At 43.6% G+C, this 23,831-nt stretch overlaps 1 protein-coding gene across 1 annotated transcript in view; it reads left to right on the top strand.

Annotated features, from left to right (window-relative positions):
* CACHD1 (cache domain containing 1) overlaps positions 1–9,932 on the top strand; it is a 137,332-nt gene extending 127,400 nt beyond the window's left edge. Inside the window, exon 26 of the mRNA XM_081085711.1 lies at positions 7,810–9,932. Within this exon, the coding sequence (XP_080941837.1) occupies positions 7,810–8,048 (239 nt within the window). The 3' untranslated portion in view covers positions 8,049–9,932. The remainder of the gene's footprint in view (positions 1–7,809) is intronic.
* The last annotated feature ends 13,899 nt before the right edge of the window (positions 9,933–23,831 follow it).

The raw sequence follows: 23,831 nt of genomic DNA, 5'->3' as shown, positions 1-23,831 counted from the left end.
TTCTGTGCTCAAGGCAATTATTCTGACATGATTTTCCAAAAAGACACATTCCAACATGACACTGTGATAAGAGCCCAAGGGTGGCCTTGCGTGTGTCTCTGCGCTCCCGGGCCCAGTGAGATGAACTCCGATACACAGGTGGCTGCCTAGGTTTTCGCCCTGAATAATGTCTGAGTGAAAGCTTCTCCGCCCACGTGACTCCCAGTAATTTGGCAGCCTAAATAGGTCCTACCGCCCAGTGTTGCTAGTTGGCAAACACCAGCATCATCAAGGCTCTCCCAGGCACGTACGTTGGGGACAGAGCAAGAGTCCATCTGTCCTCTGGCATTCCCCGACCTGGCCTCCAGCCCTGCCTGGGAGGCTCTGGGCAAGTTTCATTAAAGAGGCAGCGTTTACTCTGGGCCTTGACGGGTGAGGAAAGAGCATTAGGGACAAAGGGACTAGTGGGCACAGTGCTGGTGTTGTACAGAGTCCTTGTAGGATGTTAAGGCGGGATCCGGGCTGAGTAGTGAAAAGGTGCTGAGTGCCAAATGAGCCAGGAATTTGTACCACTTAAGCTGCTCACCTTGCTGGCCCGGCGTCCACGTGGCTGTTGTCATAGAGGACAGCAGTTTTTTATTTTTCACATAGCTGTTTAATTCTCCAGAAATACTTATTTTCTCCCCAGAACCAGGTGGGGTTTTTTTAATGCATGAATAATGCATTTAGTTGACTCTGCTTTCTGCATATCTATCCTGAAAAGGAAAAGAAAAACATGTCTTCAAACACCGTGCTCCCACACCTGGGCTGAGAAATGCAGGAGTGGGTATTTGTCAAAGCAGCCGATCTGGCCTTCTCCCCGACAGCCAGGTCCTCAGACTCCCTTCGGAAAGAGGAGCTAAAGCTCTGATTGTAAATTGGAGACTGTTAATTTGAGCTTTGAATGACATTGTTCCCACCAACGACACAGAAACATTGTGTTTCTATGGAGAGTCAAAGCAGAACTTAAATTGTTCTACTTCTTTGACTTTCTGCCTTTTTTCCCTAAAAACCTTTGAACATTCTGTAAATGCATTCTGCCAGGCAGTTCTGTGCCTCTTCTCCTTTGAATAATAAAACAGGTTTGAGGCTGCTGAAGTTCAACAGAAATAATTTCTTATTCAGCAGAAATACTGAATCCTCTCCCTCCTTCCCTCCCTCCCTCCCTGGCCCTCTATCCCCCTCCCTCCCCCTTCTTCTCCCCCAGTTGAAATTACTTCGGTACTAAATTGGAATTCTGAGTGACGTTGAGAATGTCCCATTAGCTCTCCCATTGTCTTAGTGAAATGGCATATGAAGCAGCCGCTTAGATAAAAGGGGTGGAGCGGTGTCGGTATCTGAAAGCCAAGGGATCCAGCTAAGGGCTTGCTTTCTTTCATTCTTCACAATAATTGGAGCCCTGTTATCCCCAAGGAATAAAAAATAGTTTCTCGTGCAGACAGAATGCAACACAAAGAGAAGTGGGAGACATTGACATTCCACGTAATTCCAGATGCACTACCAAATCAATACCCTTTAACTGCATGCTGTCATATCACCGCACCCGTATGGTAGGTCAGTAAGATTGGTGGCATTGAGCCGAGACCGGTTTGGCTCAGTGGATAGAGCGTCGGCCTGGGGACTGAGAGGTCCCGGGTTCGATTCCGGTCAGGGGCATGTACCTGGGTTGCGGGCATATCTCCAGTGGGAGATGTGCAGGAGGCAGCTGATCGATGTTTCTCTCTCATCGATGTTTCTAGCTCTCTATCTCTCTCCCTTCCTCTCTGTGAAAAATCAATAAAATATATTTAAAAAAAAAAAATTGGTGGCATTGAGTTAATGTCCCTGTCATGCATAGAAGATAAAACCATGTGTCCACATTAAAACAAGGATCTACTAGTAATCCACTTGTTTTGTCAGCACGCTTCTAGCTCATCTTTATTGTCCTATATGGTGACTGTATTGCATCTGCTATTTGCTAGGCATGGGCCTGGGGGGTGGGGGTGGGGGGGAACTTAGAGAAGGGGAGGTGTCATTTATGTGAGCCAGGCAGCGGTGATGTAGACGGCTTACAGGAGAGGGTCAAGCAGAGTTCACTTGGGATCTCTCCGCTCCTCCTCATTACAAGCTGTGAGACTTAGCGAAGCTACTTTGGACCTCAGTTTCTTAATTATTAAAACAGGATTAGAGCTTCCTCGCCAGTGAAGTTATGGGGAATAACGAAACAATGTATGGCAGACAGGAGCTCAGGGTTGACCTCCCCACCTACAGACCCACTCTGCCCTCAAGCAATTTACAGTCCAGGAGTAAACAGTAAATGAATGCATGTTTCCCTAAGACTGATAAAAGACTGACTATGACAGCTTCCTTAAAGGAGTGGAACAAAGAAGAAGAAGGTTAGATATTCCTCTTTCATCTGCAGGGAAATCATGGGAGGCCCCAGGGGGAAAGTGGCGTGTGCTGGCTCTTGAACTGGTAGGGTTATAGGACCATGGTTCTTTGCTACCCAGAGAGCATAGTTCCACAAGAGTTTGGGGGTCTGATACACAAGAGAAAACTCAAAACAGTAACACAGATATACTTTCGTGGTACGGTTCAGACTTGTGATGTTTCTAGAATTAAAATTAAATGTTACCAGACTAACCTTGGAAACTTTCAGGCTACGTTTTTTATTTAGAACTATTTAGTGTGACCAACAGAGTTCTGTATTTCAAAGGAATCTCATTTTAATTCTTGTATTTCAATAAAAAAAAAATTCTATTCAAACTAAGAATGGTTTCTGAAAAGTGAAATCATCTTTGTCAATATTCTAAGATCTCCTGGAACAATTGTTTTCAGCACTCAACTATGGACTGTTACTGCCACGAGCAGGTTAAAACAGTTACTACCTACCTGTGCTTTTAATTATATATCTGCTTTGCCCATTATTTCTCTTGAAGCTATCATGTTTTATCTAATCATCTACTGGCTTTTCTTTTTTTTTTTAAAGATAAAAACCACCAATAATTTGTTCCTTTTGAATCTGTTCTGGTTACCATCTTATTAGGAACTTTATGTATATGTATATGAAGCAACATTTTTTTCTTTTTAAGAGGGAAATTTTTCCCATGTTAAGCAAATTCCAAAACATTCAAAAGGCAAATGCTGAACCTTGAAAATCTGATCAAAACCTGTATAGTGCAGCAGACCATTAGGTGCAGATACTGTCTTGCAGTTACTCTCTATGGCCACCAGATGGTGAGTGAGTCCCTGGAGAGACCTCACATCCTTAACTAGCCATCAAGAGAGGTTTCTTAGAAACCATCAGCTAGATATACAAGCAGGATACCAAAGACCAGAAGCTTAATCTTGACTCTTCTGTTCTTAATGGACACCTGACCTCCTTCCTGAAACCTTTTTCTTGATTGAGATCATCTTTGCAGACATTTCTCTGCATACGCCTTTGGACAGTAAAGAATTTTTTCCTTTGAAAGTATTGGTAAATATCCTCTGTGTTTTAAATAGGGCTCCCGCCGTGAGTCAGAGACTGAGTCTGCCTTATTCATCACTCTTCCCTGTGCTCAACGGAGTTGCATGGCACCAAGTGAACAATTAATTTGTTAAGTGAGAATATGTGTTTGTCTTTCTCCTGCTTGTCCACAACTTACTTCCTCCCTGCAGATTTTTATTAATTATTGAGATAAAGGGAAGCCTACATTACAGAGGGATTGAGCAAGTGAAATAGGATGGCCCCGCAGTGAGTGGTTCACTTTGGAAGGGCCTCTGCTGGGGTTCTCATCAGAAAGCATCAAGAGAAATGGGGGTGCCCCAAGTTGCCTCGGGGACACCTGCACCATCCCCACCACCCTGGGTCTGTGACCAGTCAGGTTCAGGGCATCCCTGGACCCTAAGTCAGAACACCTGGGCAGGGCCCGGGGTATCCTCGATTGTCTTCCTTATTAGATAAGACTGTTGAACATCACCACAGATAATTGAAAAAAAAAATCATTGATGCCTTTGTTATAGGAATATAATACGTGATTTTTTTTTAATTGTGTGAGTATTGTGTTGAATATTGGAAGTACAAAGATAAATAAGTTATTGTGTTTTTTTAGAAAGAATTTGCTAATGGACAAGACAGCCCTATATTATAACACGGTGAAATCTAAGATAGTGATGTACACAGAATGCTGTTGAAACTCACAGAAGGGACACTGGGCTAGGGGCTGGGGGTGTTGGTTGGGGATGCTTTCAGAGAAGACCCTCAAACTGAAGCCTGGAGCAAATAGCAAGAGGAGGGAAGGGGAGCCAGGCAGACGGACCCCCCTGAGTTTTATATCATGAATGTGAAAGTGAATTACCAGTTACTGTGGGTGTGTGCCAGTGACCAGAGACAGAAGGCTCCCAGGAGTTTGTGGAGGAAAGATGAAGACAGCGTAGCTCTAAAGGTTGGCCAGAAATAATCAGCACAGACACTGCACTTTGACTAAAACCAGGTTTTCCACTTCATCCCTTCTATGTAGAGCAAACGGTGATGTAAGCCTATGGAGCACTTTGTAACTGAGGTTGGGAGTCTACCATCCAGTCTTTTTTCCCCCCACAGTTTATTTTTTTAATATATTTTTTATTGTTGATAGTATTACAGATATTTCCCATTTTCTCCCTCTTCCCCTCCTCCTACGAGTCCCTACCCCCTCCCCATCTTTACCACCCTATTGCCCGTGACCATGGGCTATGCATATAAGTATGTAAGTTCTTTGGTTTATCTCTTCTCATCCCCTCAACCCCACATTGAGGTATGTCAGTCTGTTCCATGCCTCCCTGCTTTGGGTCTTATTTTGTTGGTCAGTTCCTTTTGTTCATTAGGTTCCACAAATAAGTGAGAACATGTGATATTTGTCTTTCTTGGTTTGGCTTATTTCACTTAGCGTACTATTTTCCAGGTTCATCCATGCTATCCCAAAGGGTAATTTGAGTCTCTCTTTTTTATAGCTGCATAGTATTCCATAGTATAAATGCCCCACAGCTTTTTTATCCACTCATCTACTGATGGGCCCTTGGGCTGTTTCTGAATGTTCGCTGCTGTAAATAATGCTGCTATGAACATAGGGGTGCATATTTCCTTTCTGATTGGTGTTTCTAGTTTCTTGGGATATATTCCCAGAAGTGGAATCACTGGGTCAAATGGAAGTTCCATTTTTAATTATTTGAGGAAACTCCATACTGTTTTCCACAGTGGCTGCACCAGTCTGCATTCTGCCATCCAGTCTTATAGTCTAGACACAGCACTGCCAAAGCTGAAAAACTGAGAAACTGGCTCTGGCTCCCAATCTCTTAGTCTTGGGAGAAGGCATCACAATTTCCCCAGCCTCTGAACCTAGAAACCTTGGCCTTCTCCGAGAGGTAATAACTCCTTTGTCACACACACCAGGTAAGTCCATTTAGTCACCAAATCCAGCCCACTCTGCACTTGAAGAGTTTCACGAAGCCCACGGCCGCCCCACGTCAGGTCTTCACCATCTCTTCGGGCTGACACGCCTGCCCCGTCTTCTGAGCGTCTGATGGCTCTTTCCTTCTGTCCAGCCTCCTCATTGCCACAGGGATCACCTTAACACACGATAAGTCTTTGCCATTTGCCTCCCTTGCCCATTACTGAATCCTAACTTGTAGCTTCAGCCAGCCTTGCTGATCCGGTCCCAGCCTCCCTGTCCAGCAGCATCTCCCACATCGTCCTCCCCCACACCAGGCTTCTCACCACTGGCCAGTCCACTAGGGCCATTCCGGCTGCTCTGTCTGCATATGCTCGTCTCCCTCTCTGTGGCACATTTCCTCTGCCCCTTCCTTTTCCTAATAAATCCTTCCTGTCCCATGAGGGCCACCTGGAGTGTCACTTACTCGGGTATCCTAAGGTCTTTTCAAAATCGTGTATTGTCCCTTCGTTTTCTGTGCTTTGGCATGGCCTTCATGATGTGACTTGAACTCACCATCCCAGCTTCTACCTGCCCTGTTCTCCAGCTACCTGCTGGCACTCATCCTAGCCACATGGGACGGGTATATCCTTAGGTTTCCACACCTCTGTGGCTGTGCTCACCTGTTCATCTGCTCATATCCACTTACCCAACTCCTGTTCATCCATTTAAGCCCAACTGAAAGATGAGCTCTTCTGTGGCACCTCCTCATTCCCCCAGCCAGACGTAGTCATTCCCTACTCTGGGTTTTAACTATATCTCGATGATAGCACTTACCATTATCTGCATTGCAATAAGCCTAGCTTCATGAATATCTGTCTCCTGAAATCTTTAAGGATAAAAGACATCTCTTATGTATGTTTTATAGTCGCCAGCCCCACTGTGGTCTTCAATGAATGAGTAATTGAATTGAGTTATGTTTATACTTGTTTGATTTCTCAAGCACTAGCTTTTGAGCTCCTTGTACAGGGACCAGGTTTCCATCTTGGTATCTCCAGCAGGGGCCTAGTAGGCGCCCAATAAATATTTGTGGCATTGGACTGACTTAACTAATTGTCACTTGGGAAATGTTTCATTGAGGGCAGAGAATTGCCTTTCTCGCTTTTGCACGAAGCACACATTTTCAACCCCCGACTATTCCGGCTTGGCCGTATGCGGGCACATCAATTGCACAGCCACAACTGTGACTAGCGCTGCCCACGGGTGAGTGCTGATGGATGCTAACTGTAGATGCAGCGGAAATATTAATGAGCTGTCACTTCTCAAACATTTTAAAGGGGATTTTTGCAATATTTAAAAACATGCCAGCGTTCTTGGAATCCTTTGATCAGCAAGGGTATTTTCTTTTGAAACATGTATGACTTAGAATACCAGAAGAAATGAATCTTTAAATACAGCGGGCCAGTGCCCACAGAGAATAGTTGACTCCTTTGCTAGCTCCGGTGGGGGTGTGGAGTTGGTACTGGAACCTCAGGCAGGTTCGTTAACCTTTCTGAACCTTGCTTCCCTCGCCTGTAAAATGGATATTAAAATGCCTGCTTTGTTGGGATGCAGGAATGACATGACATCCGTGCCTGCCGTGGAGCAGGTGTGCAGATACGGTGGCAACTGTTTTTGTTCTTACTGTTGCATCACATTCGGGCATTTTGAAGCCCAGCTTTGCCCACCAGTCCCCAACTGATCTGAGACCTGTTAGGGTCTTTTCCTTGAAGCTGCCTTTTTAAATATATATATTATTGATTTCAGGAAGGGAGAGAGCGATAGAAACATCAATGATGAGAGAGAATCATTGATTGGCTGCCTCCTGTACGCCCCATACTGGGGATTGAGCCCGCAACCCAGACGTGTGCCCTGACTGGCAATCAAACCGTGACCTCCTGGTTCATAGGCTGATGCGCAACCACTGAGCCATGCCAGCTGGGTGAAGCTACCGTTCTTTTTCTCTTCCTTTAAAAAAAAAAAAAAAAAAAAAAAGCCTTCATCTCATCTCAGGGAGAAGTGTAGGAGGGAGGAGAGTTCCGCAAATGTCACTGGCGGTTATCTATGGATCAGATGGGACATGAGATAATTTTGGTTTTATTTTGTTGATTTAAGGAAAGGGTTTTTGCATATTTTTTTTTCTGGTCTAGACTTTCTCAGTTGTCTGAAATGATTAGGTATTTCTTGGGTAATTGTTTTAAGAAAATAACAGTCAACACAAGATCTCTTTAAAATAAGCACCTGGCCCTCTGCTGACAGCCTGCAAGCGTTGGCACCTGCGTAGCACAAAGGTAGGACCGTCTCCTGTGCCCTGGGGACCGGAGGTGACATCTCCTCCCTGCGTCTGGAAGCTCCCCGCAGCTTACTTGTTCTGTTCATTTTCTAGGCTACAGCACGATGAGCCCGCAGGAAGACAGTGAAAACCCTCCGTGCAACAATGACCCCTTGTCCGCAGGGGTCGACGTGGGGAACCACGATGAGGACTTGGACCTGGACGCCCCGCCGCAGACCGCGGCCCTGCTAAGTAACAAGTTCCACCACTACCGCCTGCCCCACCCCACGCTCCACCACAGCCACCACCTCCAGGCGGCCGTGACCGTGCACACCGTGGATGCGGAGTGCTAACCACCCCGCACCTCCGTGAGAAGACGGGAGCTGGGAGGTGCAGGGCGCTCCAGAGAGGGAAAGAACCAGCCTAAAACCCACAGCAAGAAGCCCCTTGCCTTTGGGTTGGTCCAGAGGGATCGAACTCATGTTCTGCCTGCGAATCCATTGGAGAAAGAGAAACGACCCAATCGCACTTGGGAAGGTGCCCGGCTGGTTCTGCCACGGAGGGGAAATTAGCCTGATCAACGAGCCGGCCGTGACCCACACGGAATGGAACTGAAGGCAAGCCTCCAAACACAGAGACGGAACCTACACAGGAAACATGGGGAGCCTTCGTTAAGCTGAGCCAGAGGAATGCGCTGAGGAGCCAGAAACACTCGGCTCTCCTTGACGCGATGGGACCGGGCGAGAGGAAAATGCGCCCGGGGAATGCGGCACGGCCTGTCCCGGGGGCAGCGTGTGCGCTGAAGACTTCGCTTTGCTCCTCGGCGGTACCCAGACACCACGATGGCCGTAGGGGACTCGTGTGAAGCTCTAAATGATGCATCTCAAGATTTCTAAGCAAAGGATTATTTTTCTACTATTTATTGAACTTGCAAACATTCAAACTTTGGGGGAAAGAGAAGGAAGCACAGAAGTTTCCAGCAGTGATCCCTAGCTGTGTTGTGTGTAATGAAGTGGTTCTTTGACTAAGGAGTTCTATTTCTTATTTAACTGATCTCACCACCCCCGCCCCACTCCAGCAAATGGGAAAATGAAGCAGTCTTTCTCTCTGACATGTTTACATCCATTTCCTTTAGACCATCATTTCATGGACACACATACCTTGGTTTGTAGTACAGTACAGTATTCTTTCTCTGGGTTTGACAGAGGTGGGGAGGGGCAGAGAAATCCAAGAAACTTATAAAGAGAATTGTGTTCCTTTTTAACACATTCCCACTCCCCATGCAATGCTTTTCTTGGGTTTCTAGGAAACCTCCTGACACAACCCCAGCCTTCCGGCGAAGGGAGGTTGTGTTTCATTCTCCTTGTTTCAGAGACGAGAAATTTGAAAATGTCCTATTTCGATTCGGAGAATATTGAATGCATAAAGGAAGAAGTTTTTAAAATTGGAAATTTGGATTGTGCGTGAGAGATTTCTTTTGACATCATTGTTCAAAGCTGCTGCCGGGTATGCAGGAAGTTGCCCGCCAAGCTGCTTTGTGACATACTCAGAGATGAACCAGATCGGGCTACGAGAACATGGCGTTGCGAGTTGAAAGTAGTGTTCCAATGACAGTGATGTATTTTAGATTCACCCGTTGTGATCCCAATATGATATAAAGACATTCTTGCACCGTGTGTGTGGTAAATCTCCGTTTATGTGTAGTTGGAAAAAAGTCACTGAATAATGTTTTCATGATAGGGTATTATGATATAATGTTTTTTTTAAAAAAAAAAAAAGAAAGAAAGAAAGGCTCGTCCGCAGTACCGGAAGCAAACTACATGTGCTATCAGGAAATCCCTTCGTACTGTGTATGAAATGGCAGTCTAGTGGAATAAACTGTATGAATGGACAGTGTTCATGGTTATAGTGATTTGTTCATGTACCACTGCTCGTGCCTCCAGGCAAGGTGCGTTCCCCCTTTGTGCCCTAGCGGATGGGTCACCAGGCTGAAAGCGGGCCTCCTTGCTAGGCTATAGTCAAGGTCAGGGGCTCCTGGACCATCTTGAATATGCAAAGAAATTTTAAGAACGCAATGGAATAAAATGAGAAGCCAATGTTTTAATGTGTGTGGGACGTAGCTCCCCTTCCTGAGCATCTGAATCAGTGTCATTAATAATGAATAAATGGTTGTTCTTGAACTGCTGGAGAGAATGGATGGTTTTCCTGACTTCCCGGAAAATTAAACCTCTCCTTGGAATACTGGGGTTGTGTGTTTTTTCTAAAGTGAAGAGCCTTCATGTTATGACACTAGTTTCTTGATGGGGAGTGAGGGGGAGGGGAACTTGGTGTTTCTAAGAAAAGAATCACAAGACTTAGAGCTTAAAAATAAAAAATGGTACAGCCTACTCAGACATAATAACAGAAGTGCGATTTGTGTCTTTTGTGATAAGAATCTCCCTTATCCTGAACTTTAGGGGGAAACCATTGAATTCTTATACCTGAGTAAGAAAACATAACTGTGTTTTACAGTTCCTGTGGAATATAGGACAACCAGGTCTGTGAAGTTTGAATTGGGGTTACCTTTTGTCTTCTTCCCTAAGGGTTGCATATAATGTTGTTTAAACATTTGTTGTTTGTGTTGTTGTTATTTAAAAGGAATAATGTGTTTCGGGAAACTTTTCATGGTGACCAGTATTACAGTGGGACCTTGACTTATGAGTGTCCCGACTAACGAGTTTTTCGAGATACGAGCCGTCTCTCGGCCGATTTTTTGCTTTGAGTTGCGAGCTAAAATTCAAGTTATGAGCCAGCTTCAGATACCCCACCGCTAGTTGGCGCAATGAACGTCACAGTGAACGCCACAACATCAGCCCAGCATCACATGTCTCACTCATTCACTTTATGATTTGACATAGGAGTAATTTGAGTTACCAGCTCCGTCACGGAACGAATTAAACTCGTAAGTCAAGGCCCCGCTGTATTTCTTTTTGCTGCCCTCCCCCCCCCAAATACCATGGCTTTGTTACACACTAGTCTTCCCTGAAACCCTGCAGGGCGGTCTTACGAATGCCTTTTCATTCACTAATTCCCATAACCAACATTGCTTGTCAGTGTTGATAAGCACCAAGAGCTAGGGGTTCCGGGTCATTTTATGTAGCTAGAAAAGGAAGTTTCCGGCCGGGTGATGTGGCTCAGCAGTTGAGCGTCGACCCAGGAGCCAAGAGGTCACCAGTTCAATTCCTAGTCAGGGCACATGCCTGGGTTGTGGGCTTGATCCCCAGTAGGGGCCGTGCAGGAGGCAGCCGATTGATGATGTTCCCCTCTCATCAGTGTTTCTCTCTCTCTATCTCTCTTCCTTCCTCTCTCTGTAAAAATCAATAAAAATATATTAAATTTTAAAAAAAGAAAAGGAAATTTCCTATTTGTGACCCCCAAAATCAGGGTTCAGACCCATACTAGTTCTCATAGTCTATATTTATCTATTTTCCAGATACATTCATTTTACATTAGTTTTTCCTCCTCTATTCTTGAGTTAATTTGAATGCTCAGCTAAACTTCATTAATATTTTTCTTTGAAAAACTTTGTCAGATGTATTCAGACAGGTTTACCAGTATTTTGCATGTCAGCGTGACAGGTGTGTGTGGGAAGAAGTACTGGAAGATTACTTAAGCTTGCCTCCGTTTGGCAATGGACTCCTCTAATGATTACAGTGTTTAAAATGTGTATCTGGTAGAATAATCAAAACAGGCCAGCCCAGTCTCATCGGTATCCCTTTTGGTCTGTTTCTGAGCAGAGGAGTGGTGATTTTCCTGGCTACCATACAATGCCATATTCAGAATTTTTTTTCTAAATTGTCAGGGGGGGAAAAGAATCAGGTTGAAAAATATATCTCTATGGCTATTATTTATAACTATATAAGAACAATAATAGTCCTTTCCCTTAGAAAAATAGTCTTGTTGCGTCTATAAAATAGTTCATGTGAAGCCCTGGATGGTGTGGGTCAGTTGGTTGAGTGTCATCCTGTACGCCAAAAGGTCTCGGGTTCAATTCCCAATCAGGGCATATGCCCAGGTTAAGGATTCAGTCCCCAGTCGGGGTATATGCATGAGCAACCTATCAATGTTTCTCTTTCACATCAATGTTTCTCTCCCTCTCTCTCCCTCTCCCTTCTTAACTCTAAAATCAATAAAAGCATATTTTTTTAAAGTTTATATGAAAATGCAATGGGAACACTTTGTAAAGTATGTGATTGTCTAACCACTACGCTATACACCTGGAACTAATACAAAATAATATTGAATGTAAACTGTGTTTGAAAAAAATTTAAGTTAAAATAAAAAAAAATACAGCCAATGTCCAAGCCAATATGAACTAGAGGCTCATGACTAGGGTGATAAGTGAGCACACTGGAGGACCGGAGGGCCAGACCTCACTTTCTATCAGTACAAATGGGTGAGTGGGGTTAAGGAGCCTGGCTGTAGAATGGAGTCTCATTTGAATTGGGACTTGCTAAGGTGAGAGGAGCAGTTGTATCTCCTAAGAGTTGAATAGAACATATAAGTAGATTTAAAAAAAAAAAAAGTGTGAACAAAAAGCCACAAGAAAAGAAATCCTGCCATTTGCAAAGATTGGGATGGACCTTGAGGACATTATGCTAAGTGACATAAGCCAGACAGAGGAAGACAAAACTGCATAGATTCCATACTTATGTGTGAAATCTAAAAAAAAAAAAAAAAAAAGCCAAACTCACAGAAAGAGAGTAGAAAAGTGGCTACCTGGGGGTGGGGGAAATAGGGAGAGGTCTGTTTAATAGCTAAGGTGTGTGTTGATATATATAGATGTTCTTTGTAATGCAAGATTAAATTTCTAGAGTGTCAACTGCAGCCATGAATTAGTTACAGCATATAATAATGTATACAGTACTTAGAGTAGTAGATGAAGCACATTGATTTTTCCAAAATACTTGCTTAGTCAATTAGTGCAACACTTTTTAAAATTTAGGTATAATTGACATACTATTTTCAGTCATGCACCCTAATGGTTTGTACATGTGTATATGAATATTTGTATGTATTGCAGAATGATCACCACATGAGTCCAGTAAGCATCTATCACCATACATAATTATAATTTTTTTCTCAAGATAGGAACTTTCAAGATTCGTTCTCCTAGCCACTTTCAGCTATGTAACACCGTTTTTTAACTATGGTCACCATGGTGTACATTACATCCGCATGCCCTCTGCACTTTATAACTGGAAGTTTGTACCTTTTGAGCCCCTTTACCCATTTTGCCCATCCTGCACTCCCCACCCCAGGCAACTACCAATCTGTTCTCTATATCCATGAGCTCACTGTTTTGTTTGTTTTTTGAGTCCAATAATTTTTTTAGTATATTGTACTAACAATTAATACAATATTACATGTTTGGAAGTTTTTTAATGTTACCACTGATAGAAAAACTCTCAACTTCCTAAAATGTAGTTTCAGTATATAGGCCTTTAAAAGGCTACCTATATTTTATTATAACAATTTAAGTGACATATATACACATCTAAGCGAGCAGTTAATTCCTCTTGGCTAATTTAAATGTGTAGTTACTTATCCTATATAATAAAAGGCTAATATGCAAATTGACCAAACAGCAAAACAACCGGTTTCTATGACACACACTGACCACCAGGGGGCAGACGCTCAACGCAGGAGCTGCCCCCTGGTGGTCAGTGCGCTTCCACAGGGGGAGCACTGCTCGGCCAGAAGCCGAGCTCACGGCTGGCGAGCACAGCGATGGTGGCGGGAGCCTCTCCCACCTCCGCAGCAGCACTAAGGATGTCCGACTGACAGCTTAGGCCCACTCCCCTAAGCCGGCGGTCAGACATCCCCCAAGAGCTCCCAGACTGAAAGAGGGCGCAGGCCGGGCTGAGGGACACCCCCACCCCACCCCCCGAGTCCAAGAATTTCATGCACTGGGCCTCTAGTCCAATATAGTTTTTAAATAGCATTTCTTTTGAAGAAGGAGCTTACATGTGGAAAGTTTTCAAATCTGACTTCTTCTGAGACCTCTTGTGTTTCTTTGACACTATTCCCATTCTGTTTGCTGCCTGACTAGAGTGTTTTATGTAACACTATACCCACCAGGATCACTGTCTTCGTTCTTATGTTGGCCTGGTGCTTTTAGAAAAAATAAATAAGTTACATAACAAAAAGCTTGGCTCCTCTACAGAAGTATGTTCCTGACTTTCAGGACTCCTTGGCAAGCCTTTATGCAGACCCAGTTTACTCTCTGGTACATTCTCCTCAAAATCTGTTCCCAGACGTTTCTACATTGTCCAGCCCGCATCCCTCCCTTGCGGTTGGGTAGAAGCCTCACAACGCTTGTACCTCACATGACAAAATTGTGCTCCCACATCCTCTATCTCTGACTTCCTCCTCCTCCCTGGAGCCAACTGGTAGACTCTGGTCTTGTTAGTTGCATCAAATACACCTGTCCTTAGTTGTGGCACCTTCTCTTGGAGCTGAAAGCATTCAGTTTTCCCCTCGCCTACAACACAAACCTCCCCAAACATGGCTTTCCCCTCAGATTACTGTTAGATGTTCCTCTGTCGTCCTGGATCAATATTTTAACATTGAAACATTTTTTTTTTTTTTTACATTTTTAATCTAAAAGCCTCTAGACCTCATCCTGGCCTCCTCGTGCAGTCTCCTTGCCGCTTGCCCTCCCCATGTGCTCATCCTTTGCGTGACTTTAGCTACAAGCTGGAGAAGCGCTCCTCCCTGACTCTCGGTGCTCCCTCTCCTTTTCCTAAAATCCTGGTCTCCTGCCTAATGTATACGGACATTTCCCACGTGGTCCAGCACCAGAGATGCCATCGTCCCTGGAGTCACTATCATTTCTAACCTGGACCGATGCAGCAGCATGTCCATTGTCCTCCCATCTCCATTCTTGCCGCCTCCCATTCATTCTCCAAATAATCTTATTTTTATTGAGGTAAATGTCACATACCAAAAAACTGACCATTTTTAAATATGCAATTCAGTGACATTTAGTGCATTTAAAATGTTATAATACCATCACCTCCGTTTAGTTCCGAAAGATTTTTGCTGCCCCAGAGGGAACCTCTGTGCCCCTAAAGCAGTCACTCCCCTTTTCCCTATCCCCTAAAAACCACAAATTTACTGTAGCTTCTATGGCTTTGCCTGATCTGAACATTTCATGTAAATACAATATGCGACATTTTGTGTCTGGCATCTTTCACTTAGCACCATCGATACTATAGCACGTTTCAGCACTTGACTCCTTGTTCTGGCTGTATAATATTTTATTATACAGACATACCTCATTTTCTTTATCCATTCATCACTTGATGGACATTGGGGTTATTGCCACCTTTGGACAATTATGTATATAGTGTTGCTTTGAGCATTTGTGTACAAGTATTTATTTGAATGCCAATTTTTAATTTCTTTGGCTATGTTGCTAGGAGCTAAATTGCTTGGTCATGTGATAATTCTATGTTTAACATTTTGAAGAACTGCCAGGCCCTAGCTGGTTTGGCTCAGTGGATAGAGTGTCAGCCTGTGGACTGAAGGGTCCTGGGTTCGATTCCAGTCAAGGGCACATGCCTGGGTTGCGGGTTGATCCCCAATGTGGAGCGTGCAGGGGACAGCCGATCAATGATTCTCTCTCATCATTGATGTTTCTATCTCTCCCTCTCCCTTCTTCTCTGAAATCAATAAAAGTATTTTTAAAAGAAAAAGAAAATAACTACCAGACTATTTTCTAGAGTGGCTGTACCATTCTGCATTCTCACCAACAATGTACAAGAGTCCCAATTTCTCTACTTCATTACCAACACTTATTTTCCTTTTTTAAAAAAAGGAAGAAGAAGAAGAAGAAGAAGAAGAAGAAGAAGAAGAAGAAGAAGAAGAAGAAGAAAGTATAGTCATCCTAATGGGTGCGGGTTATATCTGACAGAGCAATGTTCTTTAAAATGTAAAATTAAAACCTGTTACTTCTTACCATGTTTAAATATTTTGCCATTGCCCTCACCCTCACTTTGCCCTTAGGATAAAGTCAAACTAACCCTATTTTACCCTCAGTCTCTTTCTTCTTTTAAAATATATATTTATTGATTTCAGAGAGGAAGGGGGAGAGAGAGAGAGAGAGATAGAAACATCAATGATAAGAGAGAATCACTGATCAGCTGCCTCCTGCACGCCCCACACTGGGGATCGAGCCCGCAACCCAGGCATGTGTCCTGACTGGGAATCAAACCTATGACCTCTTGGTTCATAGGTTGATGCTCAATCACTGAGCCATGCCAGCTGGGCTACCCTCAGTCTCTTCATTCCTGCTGTCTTCTCTTAATTTCTTGAATAAGCCTTGTTCTAGTCTACCTCAAGGCCTTTGCATGTGCTGCTCACTCTGCATGGAATACTTCCTCTCCAAGCCCACCCCTCCCAGCCCAGCCCTCACATGGTCCTCCTTAGATCTCAGCCTGGATGCCACTTCCTCAGTGACTACCCACATGGTGTTAGCTACATCCCTCTGTTAGGGGAAAAAGTTATTTAAACCCAAAACTGACTATGGCTGCTGCTGCCTGTTAACAGAGAGGGCAGCATAACCCTTAACGGGAAACTTCATCTTACACTTACAGAGGGAAGATAAAGGCGGAAACTCTGAATCCTCCGCCAGTTTTTCTGTGCTGAGAACAGATGAGACTCGTCTGTGAAATTGATCTGCATAATAAACAGGGGTAAATGGAGCTTCCAAAAGGACCAGGAAAGCAAGATACCTGGGGAGTCTTGAGGCAGAAAGAAGACACCAAAGGTAAAGGCTCTGGTCCCCACAGAGAAAGGTGGCCAGCTAAAGTCCTACAAGGCACCAGCTGGCAGGAGGCCAGAGGGTGTCGGATTTCAGTCTGGCTATTGCACTTCCACCCCCTCTCCCCGCAGCTTCACTGGAGTTTCGTGGACATACCCGTCAGTGAGTGGCTTCAGGGGAAATGGAGGAGAATGAACCAAGTTAGGACAGGACAGGACAGGACAGGACAGGACAGGAGAGAAGGAAGTAGTTGCAGAGGTGAGAGGCAAAGGCAACAGTGGAGCGAAACAAAAACTCAGCCACAGGTTACAAGAGCCCCCAGAGATTCCCAGGGATCTCGAGAAGGACATTGCATTTCCTACAGGACATGGGACGAAAGCTCCAAGCGAATTTTATTGACATCTCCAAGACAGCTTGACCTCCGCTGACATCGCAGCACCCTATAGGCCAGTGGTTGTCAACCTGTGGGTCACGACCCCTTCGGCAGTTGAAGGACCCTTTCACAGGGGTCGCCTAAGACCATCCTGCATATCAGATATTTACATTATGATTCATAACAGTAGCAACATTACAGTTATGATGTAGCAACGAAAATAATTTTATGGTTGGGTCACAACATGAGGAATTGTATTTAAAGGGCCAGAAGGTTGAGAACCACTGCAGGCGATACCACCTCGCTCGCTCGCTTGCTGTCCTCACATCTCAGTTCTTGTTGTATGTCTGCCTTCCAGGCCAGACTAAGCTCGCAGTCGGGCCTCTGTCTTACCTCACACAGCGCCTGGTGCCTCCCACAAGCAGGCACTTACAGATACTTGCTGAGTGAATAGACTGTTTTCTGACCAGACTTAAAGTGGATTAAAAAAAGGAATAAAAGATACTAAAATGGGATAACTTCATATGTTTTATTTAGCACCCTTCCCCCAAAATGGAAATAGTTCAAAATTCAAGATGCCTAAAGTGATAGGAATAAGTTTACTTGTTAAAAGATAGGAGGAGATTGAGATTTCCTTATCAGAATGTCCCATGAGCACATCAAAATCAGCCCATCGACTACAAAAATACCAGAAGGAAATAAATCCCTCTGCTTATGACCTTGGAGAAAGGAAGATTTTCTTCAACCCGAGAAAGCAAAAGTCATAACTCAAAGATTGGTCTGTACTACAAAAATAACCAACAAAAACTTAATTGCAAAAATAGAACAACGGCTTGGCACTGCCAATAAGGATACATAATAAAACTAAGCTATTAATAATAATAACCTAATAAAACTATCACGTAAAAGAGGAATTACCCAATAAAAAAATCAGGCCAGGAGTTCCTTAGTGAAAAAAAAAGCAACAACAGACAATAAGTATATGAAAAAATGTTCCACCTTTCTAGAATTAACGAAGCACAAATAAAAACGGGTAAGATTCCTCCCCTCCCCCCCCCATAGTTTTATAACACTCTAAGCCAGTGGTTCTCAACCTTCTGGCCCTTTAAATACAGTTTCTCATGTGGTGACCCAACCATAAAATTATTTTTGTTGCTACTTCATAACTGTAATGTTGCTACTGTTATGAATCGTAATGTAAGTATCTGATATGCAGAATGGTCTTAGGCGACCCCTGTGAAAGGGTCGTTTGACCGCCAAAGGGGTCGTGACCCACAGGTTGAGAACCGCTGCTTCTAAGCAATAGTGGGGGCATGTAAATTAATATTGGTATTTTGGCAAATCTACGGAAACTTAAATGCCCAACACACTGACTCAGAAGTTCACTTCTCCATATGTATCCTACAGAAATGCCTGTGTGCGCAAGGAAGCATGACAAATACGGTTACTGACGCAGTTGTTGAAATGGAAGGTTTGGATACTATCTCAATAATGACTAACTAACTAAAATGTGGAATATCCATGTGATGAAACATCATGCAGCGGCTCTAGAAAGAAGGTGGATCTCTGTGCACAAACACAGTCGTGTCTGCAAAGACATACTATTGAGTTTAAAAAGCCAGTTGCAGCCCAGCTGGCGTGGCGCAGTGGTAGGGCACCCACCTATGAAGCAGGAAGTCACGGTTCGATTCCTGGTCAGGGCACATGCCTGGGTTGCAGGCTCGATCCCCAGTGTGGGGGCATGCAGGAGGCAGCCAATCAATGATTCTCTCTCATCATTGATGTTTCTATCTCTCCCTCTCCCTGAAGTCAATTTAAAAAATAAATAAAATAAACCGTTCGCAGAGCGATATGGAGAATGGGTTACCTGCCATATGTGGGTACATGAGAGCATAGGAAGGGGAGAAAAAGACTCAAAGAACCTGCACCAACAGATCCCAGTAATTATCTCCAGGAGGTGAGAATAAAGGGCAGAGTGGCCCAACGATAGTAGCCTTCTGATGGATGATGTTTAAAAGTTTTGCAAGGCAAAATGTAATCCTATCGTTTTTGTACCATTAAAATAATTTATAATTAGATGCACCAGAGTAAGACTCTACACAGCAATACAAAGAAATGGAACTACTGATGCACAAAACTTCCTGGATGAATCTCACAGACAATAGGCTAAGCAAAGAAGCCAGACATGAGACTGCATTCTGAGTAAGTCCATGGAGATCAAGTTCTAGAACAGGCAAAACTAATCTGCATCCAAAAAAATCAAAGCTGTGGTTTCTTCTGAGGGCGGGAAGACTGGTGAGGGGCACTATGGTGATGGAAAGGTGAGTCATGTGGGCAAATCCGCTTGTTAAAATGGCAGTTGCGGTATGTCCATTTCAATGTATGTAAAGTTGACCTCAAAAAATGAACAAAAATAAGCGTCTAGTTTTCTGTCATGGTACAACGTTTAAATTTTCATTTTGCCCCAAATTAATCAGCCCTTCCTCAAACATGCGCAGCCTCTAGTTTTCTTCTCTCCCATCCTCTCATTGATTATGTCGCCCGAGCTCAGCCAGACCCCCCAGGACGATGGCCAGGCGACTCTGGCCACACGCAGGAGCATGGTGCAAGGAGGAGCGGAAGGTGTTACACGTGTTAACTGCAGGTGGGTGGCTGGTGTTTTTATCTGCATAGAATGTGTGTTGTGTTGCATGGCCAGTCCCATGACGGGGACCAAGGAGAGGAATTGTAGTCATTTACTGGGCTAACTGATCGGCCTGTGTTTCGTGCTCAGGAATCAGTTTACAGAGATGGGAAGCAGCATAGGTGAATAGGAAAAGGACACCAGCTCAGCCTTTTAATTATGGAAAAGTTGGAAAGGGCAAAGAAACAGAGCAAATGGGCAGCAGGCCTGGAGAGAAAGAGGCAGTCTTAGAGTTCTTTGCCGGCCTCCAAAGGGCCATGGCCTTTCAGATTAAGTCCTTTCTTCTTATTTTATAGGAACTGGGATGCTGAGGTGCCATTTCAGCAAAGGTGGGACCTATGCTGGGAGGGTGGGGAGAGGATCGGGGCAGATACTCTCCTCGCAGGCTGATGACTGGGATTCCTAGCCAGGGATTCCAACTTTCAACCAAATGAATGACAAGATTTAAAATGTAAAATAATTGGGAGTTGGCACGAGGATTAAATAAATCATTGCATTAGAAAAAACTCCTGGCATTAAATAGCAGTCATAAATGTTATCTAGCTGTAGCAGCTGCAGCCAGAGCAGTAATACTATGAAGCAAATGAACACTCAGACTATGTTGGCGTTTTTTGCAGACATTTCTTAGTTAATTGTAGGTTGCAGGTTATAACCCAGCCTATCTCGGCTGGAAGGAAAGGCAAAGAGGAAGAAGAACAATTTTACAATTTAGTCCAGATTGGGAGGGGAGATGGTAGTTTCCTCCCCTGGTTGGAGAGGGAGGGTGTAGACAGCCTGGAGGCCCCACCAGTCCTTGTGGGAAGCAGACAGTGCAGTAGCATCCAGCCAAGAAAGCCAAGGGAAGCGTGAGGCCAGAGCGCCTTTGCCCAGAGCCGGCCAAGTTTTAGGCCTAAGCTGCACTGTGGGCTCTCTCCCCTCCCCACTGTCTTCTAAACTTCACCCGTTAAGGAACCAACTGGCTGGTCCTCGGTGTTGGAGGACTGGGCCCAAATCTATGTGGATACTTTTCTTTTTTTAATAAAAAAATTTTGTATTATGATAAAATAACATAAAATTTGCCATCTTAACCATTTTTAAGTGTACAATTCAGTGGCATTAAGGACCTCAGCAATGTTGTGCAACCGTCACTGCTGTTTCCAAAACTTGTCATCACTCCAAATATGTTGGTGATTTTTGCCTCTCCTGACTCACAAAATGATAATTCCATAATTTAATATGACAGCTAGAGGGGCCTTCGAGATTACCTCCCATCACCTCATTTGTACAGAAAAGGAAACTGATCCTAATAAAAGTTTTATTCCAGGCCACAGGGCCAGGTGAGGGTGGAGCTGGAGCGCAAACCCACACTTCTTGATGCCTAATCACGAGCTCAGTCGCCCAGGAATTGTGTCCATCATAAACTCTGTTTTGTTTCATCTCTTTCTAGCTACCTAGATTAATTAGGCTCTTGCAGAGGTCATAATGTCAAAGGCCTACAGGCACAAGACAGACACTGACGAGGTGTTCCTCAGATATGTGAATTAACAAATCCCCCCAGCAACACAAGGGCAGCCAGCTTTAACATTATTGCCATACAGATGGCCAATTTTTAAAAGAAAAGCCAAAAATTTAAATTTTTTTATGTGAGATGTTTTACTATTAAACACTAGAGGCCGAGTGCATGAAATTCGTACACTCGGGGGGGGGGGGCAGGGGTCTCTCAGCCTGGCCTGCCCCCTCTCACAGTCCAGGAGCCCTAGGGGGATATCCAACTGACAGCTTAGGCCTGCTCCCCTTCGGACATCCTCAGAGCTGCTGCACTCGCCAGCCATGAGCCCAGCTCAGGGCTTCTGGCTGAATGGTGTTTCCCCTGTGGGAGTGCACTGACCACCAGGGGCCAGCTCCTGCATTGAAAGTCTGCCCCCTGGTGGTCAGTGTGCATCATAGTGACCAGTCGTTCTGCTGTTCCATTGATTTGCATATCAGCCTTTTATTATACAGTAGGTCCTCGGATTACGTCAGAGATCTGTTCCTACTGCACGACATAATGCGATTTTCACTATAAGTCGGAACCCACCTACATAAGCACCTATGTCACTCACATGGAGCACATACACAGCAGTAATGAAGTGAAACAGTAAAAAAAAATTAAAAGAAAGATAACAATTCCTGACCTTTACTTGTGGTAATAATAAAAAACATAAAGCACATATATGTGCATACGTCAAAATGACAGAATTTTTTTTTTATATAAATAAATGGGAGATGGTGACATAACCACGAAACGATGTATGTCGAGTCCGACGTAACCCGAGGACTGTCTGTATGGGATTATATGGGAGAAATAAAAACATGTTCAGAGGTTATAGGCATTATTCAGAGCTCCGTGCCTGCAGAAAGCTAGGTGTGTTGTGTACGGGTCATGAGAGAAATAAGAGTCCAGATGGCATGTGATAGACACAGGGTGATGTTTATTGGATAAGTGAATAAATGCCCCGTGCATCCACTCCATCACTTTTCCCCACAGGCTAGAACACTGGAGGGATTCAAGAAACGCCTGTAAAGAAGATCCTTGTGTTTGCTGGGAAGTTAGGAAATTAACCAACCAAGTCACTTATTTCCTTATTCACTCGTTGCTTTATTGACTCACAAATTCCTTGATCATATATTGTGTACCAGGCTCTGTGCTAGATACTGGATAAAAAAGGACAGAAGTGCACAGCCCTTGCCCTCCAGGAACTCACCAGCTCATGTGAACAACTATAACACAAGTCATAACTGTTATCAGAGGAGAATGCCCAGTGCGTGTGTAATGCAAGTACACAGGTGGGAGGGCTGGAGAAATGGCTTACCAGTGACAGGCTACAAACAGAGGTTGAAAAAAAGGAGATGATTGGTAAATGGTGATTAATTCTCTACAATTCTACACTCCTCATGTCTGTATTAGGAATGCTGCTAATGAATGGTGGTAAGCCTATTTGTTCAATTGACCTTTTAGTTTTTAGTGTACTTCCCTAAGACTAAAGTTCTCCTTAAATTCTTATGTTCTTGTCCCCTTCTTAATGACTAAAGGTAATAGCTATGGAAGTATATGAAGATTTGTTTACAAGGCTATTTATTATATTATTTTAATAGTAAAAAATCAGAAATGAGAAACTAGAGAATTGATTAAAAATTATACAACAGAATACTTTACAGTTATTTATAATTGTGTTTAAAGAATATATGATTACATGGGGAAATGTACAAAATGTAATGTTAAATTGTGAAAAGAATACAAAATTGTATGTTTAATACCAGATTTAATATATATATATATATATATATATATATATATATATATATATTAGAGAAAGAGATTAGTTTGCATAGATAAATATACTAAAATGTTTACTGTGGATTTTTAATGTCATAACTATAAATATTTACATTTTTCTTTGTTTAATAAAATTTTCACAATGACTATTGCTTTTTTAAAAAAGTTAATTTACAATGTTATTTTGGACACATAAGTTATTTGTCTAGCTAGACAACTTGTCTGAGATGTGTTCCCAAACTCCCACTCTAAGTCTAGAAGGTCATGGACCCACGTGTACAAAATGATGCCGTCCCCTCACCTACAGCCAGTGGGTCCATAAGTGGGCATCTGATGCAAGCGAGGTTAATCAGATTACATTTCCTGAAAATGTAGAGAGTAAAAGGATTCTCAAGTCAAATGTCTTTTCTAATGGAAGATATATAAACTTCAGTGCTTGAGCGTGATCATTTTTCAGCTTTATGGACGAAGGAGGAAAGAAAAGCAGGTTAATGTGCAGAGAGGAGAAACAGATAACAACGAAGTGTTGCCAGGCTCCCGTGACATAGGCGACCCCACTTCCCATCGTTCCTGAGGTCCTTGGTGCTACCCTGAAATTCCATAAGGTAACCATGCCCCTTATAAGAAATTTCCCTTTTATGCTTAATCTGAATCGACTTACCTTCTGTTGCTTGAAACCCAAAGGTGTCTCTAATACAAATATCTTTGGTAGCATAAGGAGTGAAACCAAGCTTATTAACAGCTTCAAAATGATACCACTCTGTAAGGACAAGGACTACATTCTCAACTCAGGTTTCCATCATGTAGCCCAGTGTTGGGCATATGGTTGGTGTTTGACACATGCTTACTGTCTGACAGCCTGGAAGAATATATATGGCTAATATGCAAAATGTCCCCTTGAGAGTTCAACCTGGAGAATGGGAGTTTGATCTCTTGCTATGACATGTGCTGACCACCAGGGAGCAACGCGGAACATGGT

Source organism: Myotis nattereri (genome assembly GCF_964212035.1).
Source record: "Myotis nattereri genome assembly, chromosome: 3".
Lineage (NCBI taxonomy): Eukaryota > Metazoa > Chordata > Mammalia > Chiroptera > Vespertilionidae > Myotis > Myotis nattereri.
The sequence above is the reverse complement of the archived record's forward strand: the minus strand, read 5'-3'. Positions and strand labels throughout refer to the sequence as shown.